This window comes from Sapajus apella, unplaced genomic scaffold (genome assembly GCF_009761245.1).
Source record: "Sapajus apella isolate SASKATOON/1434 unplaced genomic scaffold, GSC_monkey_1.0 scaffold80, whole genome shotgun sequence".
Classification (NCBI taxonomy): Eukaryota; Metazoa; Chordata; class Mammalia; order Primates; family Cebidae; genus Sapajus; species Sapajus apella.
The window spans coordinates 9,421,838-9,432,351 of record NW_022437020.1 but is presented as its reverse complement, the minus strand read 5'-3'; the positions used below and the strand labels follow the sequence as shown (position 1 = coordinate 9,432,351).

Sequence of the window (10,514 nt, the reverse complement as noted above, 5' to 3'; positions counted from 1 at the left end):
ATCCTGCCTCCGGGCAGCCCTGACCTTCTTGGCTTCGGTGACCAATTAGGAAAAAGAAGGTAGAAAGAAATTCGGTGAGAAATCCGTGAAAGAGGTTGGTCCTCCGCCCCCACTCAAGCCAGGAGCTGGCATGGAACGTGCCCCTACACGCCGTCCTAGTCCCAGAGTATGGCCGGGATTCCCTCCCCCGCCACGCCCTTCGGCCACGCCCCCTCTGCGTTTGGCCCAGCGTCGGGGCGGGGTCGACCTGCGATTGGCCGGGACCGTAACGCGTCCCGGCGCGCCACGTGTGCGTAGAAGCGCACCGGAAGCGCCCTGCTGGAGGCGCGGCAGCGGGGCTGGGCGGCGGCGGCGACCGTCATGGAGCGGGAAGAGGAGCCTCTGTCCGCGCGGCCGGCCCTGGAGACGGAGGGGCTGCGCTTCCTACACGTCACCGGTGAGTCGCTGCGGGGCAGCAGGGCGCGCCGCCATGATCGGTGGGTCGTCCTCCGCTGCTCGCGGCGCCGGGGCCTGGGAGCCCTGGGAGCCCTGGGAACTGTCGGGCGTTGGCGCTGACGCGGACTGGGCAGCAGGCCCGGACCTTGCGCGGAGGCCTCTCGGGAGCCGCACTTCCCTTGGCGGCTCGGCTGGCCCTTGTTTGCGCAAGTCTTTTTTGTGAACCAGGCTCTTCCTGTTGCAGTTACTGGAGTCGCTCGGCCCTTGGTGTTTGCCTCTGGGACCTGCCCCACACAGCCCCATACACATTCCTACCTCCCTGCACTGTCACCCCCTTTATATGTGGTTCTCTAGGTCTGAGAGGCCTTTGCCTTCCTGGTTGAGATTAGTTGCTCTTCATTTTTCACAACCCAGTTGTTGTGCCCTCCACCCCCTAACTGCCCCCGACTCCCCAGTTGGCTGAGAAGTCCGACTTCTCGGAGATCCCTGAATTGTCGCACTTCTTGTTCATGTTTTAACGATCTACTTACGAGGCTTTTTCCTCAGCTAGACCATGAAGGCTTTGAGTGCAGGAGTTGCACTTTGTGTTTGTTGAGTCTTATGGAAAAGTCAACTAGTAGTGCCATTTTTAGTTTTTTGAAAACTTTTTTTTTTCTTTTCAGTGGGCTCCCTGCTGGCCACCTATGGCTGGTACATCGTCTTCAGCTGCATCCTTCTCTACGTGGTCTTCCAGAAGCTTTCCACCCGGCTAAGAGCCTTGAGGCAAAGGCAGCTGGACAGAGCTGCGGCTGCTGTGGGTTAGTGCCTGATAACCGAAATGAAAGCGGTGGTTCTGCACCTTCTTTTATTAAGAGTTAGTCTCTTATTAAAAGTAAGATGGGCCGCATACCAAGACCCTGTCCCTATTAAAAAAAATAAAATAGCCAGGAGTGGCGTCACAAACCTGTAGTCGCAGCTGCTCAGGAGGCTGAGGCAGGAGAATCATTTCAGTCCAGGAAGTGAAAGCTGCCATGGGCTATGATTGGGCCACACTACACTCCAGCGTGGGCAATTGACTGAGATCCTGCTTTTAAAAAATAAGAAGTATGTGGTTCTCGGCTGTGCACGGTATCTCATGCCTGTAATCCCAGCACTTTTGGGGGGCCAAAGCCAGCACATTGCCTGAGGTCAAGAGTTTGAGACCAGCCTGGTTAAACATGGTGAAACCCTACCTCTACTAAAAATACAAAAATTAGTGGAGCATGGTGGTGGGCATCTGTAATCCCAGCTATTGGGGAGGCTGAGGCTGGAGAAATCGCTTGAACCCAGGAGATGGAGGGTGCAGTGAGCTGAGATCCTGCTACTGCACCCCAGCCTGGGCAACAGAGTGAGCCTTTGTCCTTTTTTTTTTTTTGAGATGGAGTCTTGCCCTGTTGCCCAGACTGGAATGCAGTGGCGTGATCTCGGCTCACTGCAGCCTCCACCTCCCGAGTTCAACCAATTCTCCTGCCTCACAGCCTCCCGAGTAGCTGAGATTACAGGCACATGCCACCATGCCCAGTTAGTTTTTGTATTTTTAGTAGAGATGGCGTTTCACCATGTTGGTTAGGCTGGCCACAAACTCCTGACCTCGTAATCTGCCCGCCTTGACCTCCCCCCAAAAAAGGGCTGGGTGCAGTGGCTCACACCTGTAATCCCAACACTTCGGGAGTCTGAAGCGGGCTGATCACTTGAGGTCAGGAGTTTGAGACCACCCTGGCTAACATGGTGAAATGCCATCTCTACTAAAAATACAAAAATTAGCTGGACGTGGTGGCGTGTGCCTGTAGTCCCAGCTACTCAGGAGGCTGAGGCAGGAAAATCGCTTGAACTCGGGAGGCGAAGGTTGCAGTGAGCTGAGATCGAGCCACTGCACTCCAGCCTGAGTGACAGAACAAAACTCTGTCTCTGAAAAAATTTTTTTAAAAAAAAGTAGCAGTATATGGTTCTCATGTGTATAGGAGGAAAAAACATTTTTCTGCTTCTGAAGCTGATTCGGTGCATGTGTAACTTTTTTGGTTTCAGAGAGTTAATGAAATGGAGAACCTGCCTGATGGTGCACTGAGTGCATGTCTTTTTGGATGGCTTTTCATTTATAGGCTGGTTTAAAATGAAACGATTTTCTCTGTACTTGTAGGTCCGCCTACTAACTCTGAGTTATCTCCAGAACATTTTGAGAGAATTAATAGGCAGCCTTATTTCTTCATGTTCACTTCATTTTGATTTTTACTAACTTATCCATCAGACCTGATTTCCAATTACATTTACCTGTTTAAAAAACTCATTTCCTTTGAAAGGTAGCCTTTTCATTAGTTACAGTTTCTGTGGACATATCCAAAAGAAATGCTACATGTTTTTAGAATAGTGAAATAGTGTAAATTGTCATTCATCTGAGTCACTGGTACTAAGATTGAGATGGTAAGCTTTGTTTTACAAACCAGATAAAAATACAGGTTAAGCTGGGGAGTTCATTTCCATTCATAATGCTATTTGGAAGGATTTTTCTTTCTTTTCTGTAAAAACAAATACCTAAGAATCTTACTCCTGGGCTAATCGAGGGATGGATGATTTCGAAAACTTTATATTTCCTTGGTAGTCTTCCGGGATTCTGGTCAACCTAGAGACCATGGGTCTCATTGAGGTACCCAAAATGTGCTCTGTGTGGCCACCATCCCAGGCTTTAGGAATTGGTATTGCTCAGGAGAACTCAGAAATTGACATTTCTAACAGGTTTCTGGTGATGCAGATATTTGGAGTTAAAATCCATGGCTCAGCAACAGACCCCTGCCCCTTGAAGCAGTAAAATACATGCAGAGGGGTCGGGATTACTCATGTAAAAACATGTTTCATTGTCTGATGTCGATACCTCTTTGTACTTCTAATAATGCGGACACTCAGAAGTTTCTATTGTACAAAGTGCTTGATCTCAGTTTTTTTCTGACGTTTCAGAACCTGATGTTGTTGTTAAACGACAAGAAGCTTTAGCAGCTGCTCGATTGAAAATGCAAGAAGAACTAAATGCCCAAGTTGAAAAGCATAAAGAGAAACTAAAACAGGTAGCACCTGGTTTCAGTTTGAATATGTACATAGAAATTGGCTGAGGCTCAGTGGGTTACAATGGCTGTCTGTGTTGTCTATAAGCTTCTAGGACCAGGTCCGATCCCATTAAATTTAATATGTATTTCACTTCCTACCATGTCAATATTGGTGATATCAAGAAAAATACACTGTTGTTAGGGGACAGTAGGGGTGTGAATATTTTACAATGGAAGGTACAGAGCACAGGAGTGGGGACAGGTTGCAGCAGGGTACATGTGAGTGTGTGTGCACATGCCTGTGTCTTCCACATTGCCAAAAATGTCCTGAGAGACGCGAGTTTCAGAAGAACGTGGAGTCAGTCATTTTTTTCATGAAACATTTTGCTTTCTTTAATAGTATATAAAAACCAAAGCTTCCCTTTGTGAGTTAAACTCATACCACCGGATCACAACAGTTATATTAACCAAAGAAAATGAGGGTGGCGTTTGTTCCGAAGGACACTTAAATTAGGAATTGTCAGAGTTACCGTTGTCTTGGAGAGCAATGGCAGTCTCTGAATTCTTTCTGTACAATGTGATTGTTTCTCAGCTTGAAGAAGAAAAAAGGAGACAGAAGATTGAAATGTGGGACAGCATGCAAGAAGGAAAAAGTTACAAAGGAAATGCAAAGAAGCCTCAGGTGACTGGAGACTTCGGCCAGCTGGCATTTTGTAGTAGATGAAGATTGCCAAGTAGAATGTTTTCATTGTTTCTTAACACCTGTGTGTTTTCAAACAGGAGGAAGACAGTCCTGGGCCTTCCACTCCATCTGTCATCCCGAAACGGAAATCGGACAGAAAGCCTTTGCGGGGAGGTGGTAAGCACCACTGATATCAAATGTTAACAGATTTTCAACACTTACAGGATATAGTTACCTTTTATAAACAAGACTGTTTCTTTGTGCATAAATTAAGACTAATTCTTTAGGATTGTGAAGATTCAATAAAGGAAACAGATGCAAACCACCTCCTAGGCCCTCACTAAGTACTTGGAAGGATTGTACTTGTATTACAGTATTCTCACTTGATCCCTCTGCAGTCCCGTAGAGGGAGAGCTAATTAGGACGAGGAATTCTCTGCCAGTCTTCAGATGAGTGTCAAGGAGCTGGAACACAGTGGTTTTGGACTTTCTAGCCAGGACCACCATGTTTCTTGCAAATAACAAGGAGTGGCAGACAGATGCTCATTCAAAGCTTTTTCCTGTGTGCAGCACTGCCCTGGGGACTGTGGGTGGTGCCATAGCAGTCTGTCTTCATCCCATCGCCAAGAATTTCAAGTCTGGGAAGATGGGACTCACAAACAAAAATAAGCAATCTTTTGTGATTCTGGCTAAGAGTTGCAAGTTACTGCTGAGGAATGAGAGAGCAAAGACACTAGAACACTATAGAACACTTCCAGGGCGGAAGACTTTGTATTCTCTATAGGAGGAGAGGGGCACAGCAGAGGCCTGGAGACCTGATGTTGTCTATGAGGACTGAAGAAAGACTGGGACATGGGCCACAAACTTGGCTGACCTTAAATGCTGAGCTGTAATCCCCTTTGTGTCAGGAGACTAAACCTGGCTTGCTGTAGAGAAGGTGATACATCTGGAAAGAAAATGCTATTTTTAGATGGTCCTGCTAGAAACTTATTTTTAGACACATAGAGGTGATATTTAGGATAGGAATGGAAATCGTAGAAGATGGAATGCGTGCATGGCCTCCTTCAGCGTCCTCAGCATTCCTGAGCTGGGGCTTTGACTAGCCTGGTTTTACAAATAGGGCAACTGAGGCACAGGATTTTATTGCCCAAAGATTCCACTGCAAGTAAGGAGTAAAACCAACATATTTTAAGTTCTGGCTGACCCTAGAACCTGAGCACTCAAGCAGGTCCCCAGTTGTTCATTGACTTTGGGAAGCTCATGAGGGAGTGGGGCAAGGGGAGCGGGGAAGCACACAGATGACCTGGCTCTGACTGGTAGAAGTGGCAAGTTTCATTGTGTCTTGATTTTTTTAAATCCATTTTCAGTAGCTTGAACAGCCCTTATTTGAATGTGTGAGTTTCAGTAATACATACACTGATAGGAGGCTTCATATACTTAAATCAGGCCATCTTGAGGAAGTTTTTGGTGATTGTTTTGCGTGTGTTTTGGAGGTTAGGACAAAGAAGTTGAATGACTTTTTTCTCCACCAGAAAATCAATTCAAATGGCAATTACAATATAAAGGTTTTTCCTTTTAAATAGTGGCTAAAAGTTTTTAAAACGTACCGTAGAGTCCATATCTTTACAGTGCTTTGCATGTCAGTCACATAATTTTATTTTGGATATAGAATGTTCCCAGATTTTCAGATTTTTATCCATACTGTTTTGCTTCCTTTCTGTCATCCCAGGTTATAACCCTTTGTCTGGTGAAGGAGGTGGAACCTGCTCCTGGAGACCTGGACGCAGAGGCCCGTCATCTGGCGGATGAGGCTAAGAATCTTGTTAGTGTAGCTTTTGACATTAGCAAGATGAATCCTTAACCCTCGATTCAATTGCCTTACGCACGCTTTTCACAGTGACTAGCCAGGGGGAGGTGGGGTTTGTTTCTGTTCATAACTACACCTGCATATGTAAGGGCTCCAGGCAGCAAAGGGTATAGATGTTGCCAGTAGGCATTAGGTCACTGGTCATGTTCCATTTGGAGACAGTGATTGCATTCATTGATTTCATGGTTAATTGCTAGTTGGTAGGTAGAGGCCTCTAGATGATTAGCAATCTTGATAAAAGAGTCATGATATTTTGAAGTTAGAAATCTTGCTGCCAGGACAGTCTCTGTGACAGGTTGCGTTGAATGATGTCTTCCTTAGCAATGGTGAGCCCACCAGTGAGGATTACTGATGCAGACAGTTGATGGGGTTTGTTTCTGTATATTTATTTTTATGTACAGAACTTTGTAAAAACGAAACTGTAAATTTAATTTAAAAAATGAGAATAACATTTTTAGCATCTTTCAAGGAAATTTATGGACTTGAATTTGTCTATCCAACATTAAATAGCTTTTTATTTCTCACAACCTCCAACTATTAGTACTTATTTCTCCATTTATTACTGCTTACCCAAAATAAGTCTGGCAAGTGGCAGACAGCTGTGGTGATTTCAAAAGTTAAAGGCTCCTTGGGGTTCACCCAGAAAATCAGATGCTTCCAGTCGAGGCGCTGAATTACTGGGATGAAGAAGCATCACACCTCGAGGTTCCTCATAGGCTGCCCGGGTTTCGACCCGTCCTCTCAGTTAGTCCCTTTCGCCACGACTCATCTGTTACGCCCTTGTCCAGAGGCACTATCAGGGGTTTTGGATAAAGAGGCAAATAGTGAATATCTTAGACTCCACAGGCCCTATATGTGCGCTCTTAGGTTTTTATATTTTTAAGGGAGTGTTTTTAAAATAATTATTTTGCTGATGGGCTGGATTTGGGCTGCATGCGGTAGTTTGTGGACCCTGCTATAGAATCTAAATAATCAGAAGAAAAAACATTAACCTTCAGAATAGGGGCAGGTCACTACAAAAGTATTCTGGAATGGTCTTATACATAAATTACTCAACATTTATTATCTCCTGCAGGTAGAGTACTCTGTAATTGCTTCTTGACAAAGGGAAATACAGTCTGGCTGTGTGAGACTTAAAATCTCTTGGGGAGAGCTCCCGAGAGGGTTGAAGGAGAGGAAGCAGGATCCTTGAGCAGTGCAGTTACAAACCAATAGGTTGGCATAGTCAAGACTTAGTCTTTGAGTCTAGAGAGATTTGAGTTTCATTTTGCCTTTGGAGGAAATTGGGGGTTTGGGGCCAGAGAAGGGGGTCAGTGGAAACAGGGGTGGGCCTCGTGAAGTGTGGGGAAGCCCCTGGACACTCATTCCCCTTCAGGTGTTGTAACTAGACTGGCTCCCCAGCAGCACAGAAGATTTACAGTGTGGGAAATGGTATACTTGGATTATAATATTTCATCCAGATTTGTTTACATCTAGAGAGAACCCCTGGTAGGATACAAGGAAACTTTTTAACATTCTTCCTTGAATATGTTTTCTGTAGCTGAAATGTGTGTGAAGTGGCTGTCAACTACACATTTCACAAGTCGAGGGGCTCTGGCTCGGGATTTCATATGCAGCAGAGCGGCTCCCTTACTGCAGTCGGTCAAGAGCCCTCAACACAAGAGTTTGTGATAAATATGAAAAGTAGAGGGGCATGTTTTAGTATACTATTAGATGTGACTGACTACCTTGAAACGTGATTTTTTTTTCCATAAATTGAGAAATCATCAAATCACGAGCACGTGGGAAGAAACAGTGCTTGAATTCCGCATGCTCCCATTACATCTAGCACCTTCTGGTGCAGTGGGGGAGTGGGGGGATTGGGGGGGAGGGAGGGAGGGCGTCATGGAGAATTGATGAGATAATGGAAGGGAGAGGGAAACTTGCCTTTGTTTAATAGCATTTGAAGGGCGCTTACCATGTGGCAGGAGTGTCCATTTCTATTTGGTCCCCATAGAATCCTGTGAAGTGGGTATGTTACTAACCTTGGTTTTCAGGAACTGAAGCTTAGATGGATTTTGTAATAGGTCCACAACCCTGCTCACAGTAGTCTACTTTGTCCTTGTGTTCCTGTTAGTCAAAGGCCTCAGGTCATCAAGGTGTAAGGAGCTTCTTGTAGCTAACAAAACAGTTACAGGGCTGGGCATGGGCACGGTGACTCACGCCTGTGATCCCACTAGGTGAGGTGGGTGGATCAGGAGTTCTAGGCCAGCCTGACAAACATAGAGAAAACCCGTCTCTACTAAAAATACAAAAAATTAGCCGGGCATGGTGGTGCATGCCTGTAATCCCAGCTACTCGGGAGGCCGAGGCAGGAGAATCACTTGAACCCGGAAGGCAGAGGTTGCAGTGAGCCAAGATTGCACTCTTGCACTTCAGCCTGGGCAACAAGAGCAAAACTCCAATTCAAAAAAAAAAAAAACAACAGTTCTGAATAATTCAGTGAACATCATGTTACAGTTCTAGGGCCTTAAGCATTTCAGAAAGGTAGACTGAGCTTGCTGGGGAAAGTGGGTCTGGGCCGTTTGTTGAAAAAAATGAGAAATTGGGGGCAGAGGTGCAAATGCCAAAAGCTGAGGCCCCCTGGGGCAGAAGGGACTGGGCCAGAGCCATAAAAACCATGTTTGAAACCTATGTGGTGCGCTTGCCTTGTCCAGCAGAGGCTGCTGCGGGACTCGCCGTGTGTCCTGGCAACATGCGGGAGTTTGGGACTGATGTGGCAGACACTGGGAGCTGTCAAGGTTTAGATGATGTGTGGCACACCCCATCCTAGTCTGGAGCAGTATGAGTAAACTGTGGGGCAGAACACACATGAGTCTTGAACTGGAATGCTTAGGAGATAGAGTTGTGCCCCTGGCCAAGTGTGAGGAGAAAAGACTTGAGCAGCCGTGTTTGGATCCCATTCCTGCCCCAGACTCTACTCTGCACCCGCTTCCTCTCCTCTCCTTCATGCCATCTCCACTGGCTCCTCGTCAGATAGGTAACATGCCAAGTCTGTCTCTTCTTGGAAAGAGCAAGGCCCTGTCAAAGGCATAGCCCAGGTGCCTCAGTGGGCATTCCTTGCCCTACTTACGAATGTGGAAGGTGCTCTTACTGGGTTCATCCCATTTCAAATGCCAGTGGAATTTGGTCTCGTTTTATTTGACTTGGTAGCACATTTTCTACATGCCCCTCCTTGCATCCCTCCTTTCTTCCTTCTAGAACACTACACACTTTTAGCCCCCATCATGGCCCATACCTCTCTCCCTTGCCAATTGTGCCATGGTCTCTAGTCTTGAAGAAGTGTTCGTAATTTCTCTTCCTGCATTTGCCATAAAATCCATTCTGCTGAAGCTGCACTTCCGGTCTCCTGTGGCAGGGAGTGACGGGTCGCCTCTGTTCAAGCTGCACTTCCGGTCCCCTGTGGCAGGGAGTGACGGGTCGCCTCTGTTCAAGCTGCACTTCCGGTCCCCTGTGGCAGGGAGTGACGGGTTGCCTCTGTTCAAGCTGCACTTCCGGTCGCCTGTGGCAGGGAGTGACGGGTCGCCTCTGTTCTTGCCTGAAGTTAGCATCCTTTGCGATCATGGAGCACTCCTTAAGAAACACCTCACTTGGCTTCCCAAACGCCAAGCTGGCCTGGTTTTCTTCTGCTTCTGGCCGCTCCTTGTTCTCTTTTACTGCTTTTTCTCACCTTCCTGAAACCCCTGGGGTGCCCAGAGTTGCCTTTGGACCTGTTCTGTTGGCCACATTTGTCCCCAGTCTCATACAGTAGCTGAGGGGACCCCCCTCCCTCCACCTTTCTCCCCTGACTCTAGGGGAAGAAGGTCAGGTTGCGGTGACTGCTGGAGCATTCAGTCTTTCTCTGGTACGACTCTTACATTTTGTTGTAATTGTTTCTTTTTCTCAGTCCAAGACAAAAGGAGTTATCTCTTTGGTGTGTGGATGCATCCCCGGCAACTAGAACAAGGCCTGACACAAGGGCCTACCTCATGGAGTTAGAAAAGGCAAGAAGGAAGCCATCACTCTAATACCACGTGGCAAATGTGGCATTGTGGAGACCACATATGTACAAACGCATCTGCTAGTGATAGTGCAGTTGGGTAATTGTGGCTTACGATAGGTGTCAGTGTTTCATACCCCAGTTGAAATGCCTGGTCACGAAGAACTCATGGAAAGTGATGATGGGCTCTGGGAAACCAAAGGCTCAGAATGGGCTGGGGGTGCCGAGGATGCTGTGGACAATGTAGACACTGGCCCGGCCCTGCCCTGAGGGCCTTGAGATCCGTGGGGGACAGTGAGCATTGCCGATCACAAAAGTAGATGATGATAGCTGATGAAGGTCACAGATGGGAAATACACATTCCAGCAAGAAACAATCTGACTGTGGGAGACCTAACTTGAGGTTTATTTTGTAGCCACAGATTCCACTTCTATGGAATTAGGGATTGGAAGTTGTAGGA

General features: G+C 46.7%; 1 protein-coding gene across 1 annotated transcript; it reads left to right on the top strand.

The window, feature by feature from the left end:
* The first annotated feature begins 274 nt into the window (after positions 1 to 274).
* On the top strand, positions 275 to 6,570 carry SELENOS (selenoprotein S). Its single transcript, XM_032252871.1, has 6 exons — positions 275 to 436; positions 1,098 to 1,232; positions 3,403 to 3,509; positions 4,081 to 4,170; positions 4,269 to 4,347; positions 5,899 to 6,570. Exons 1-6 carry the CDS (start codon positions 361 to 363, stop codon positions 5,976 to 5,978), a joined length of 567 nt encoding a protein of 188 aa, XP_032108762.1. The 5' UTR covers positions 275 to 360; the 3' UTR covers positions 5,979 to 6,570.
* The last annotated feature ends 3,944 nt before the right edge of the window (positions 6,571 to 10,514 follow it).

Excerpts from the sequence above, each read along its gene's own strand:
- SELENOS (XM_032252871.1), top strand. The coding sequence starts at position 361 with ATGGAGCGGGAAGAGGAGCCTCTGTCCGCGCGGCCGGCCCTGGAGACG. Across the intron at positions 1,233-3,402 it reads CAGAGCTGCGGCTGCTGTGG|AACCTGATGTTGTTGTTAAA; the intron begins GTTAGTGCCTGA and ends CTGACGTTTCAG. Across the intron at positions 3,510-4,080 it reads ATAAAGAGAAACTAAAACAG|CTTGAAGAAGAAAAAAGGAG; the intron begins GTAGCACCTGGT and ends ATTGTTTCTCAG.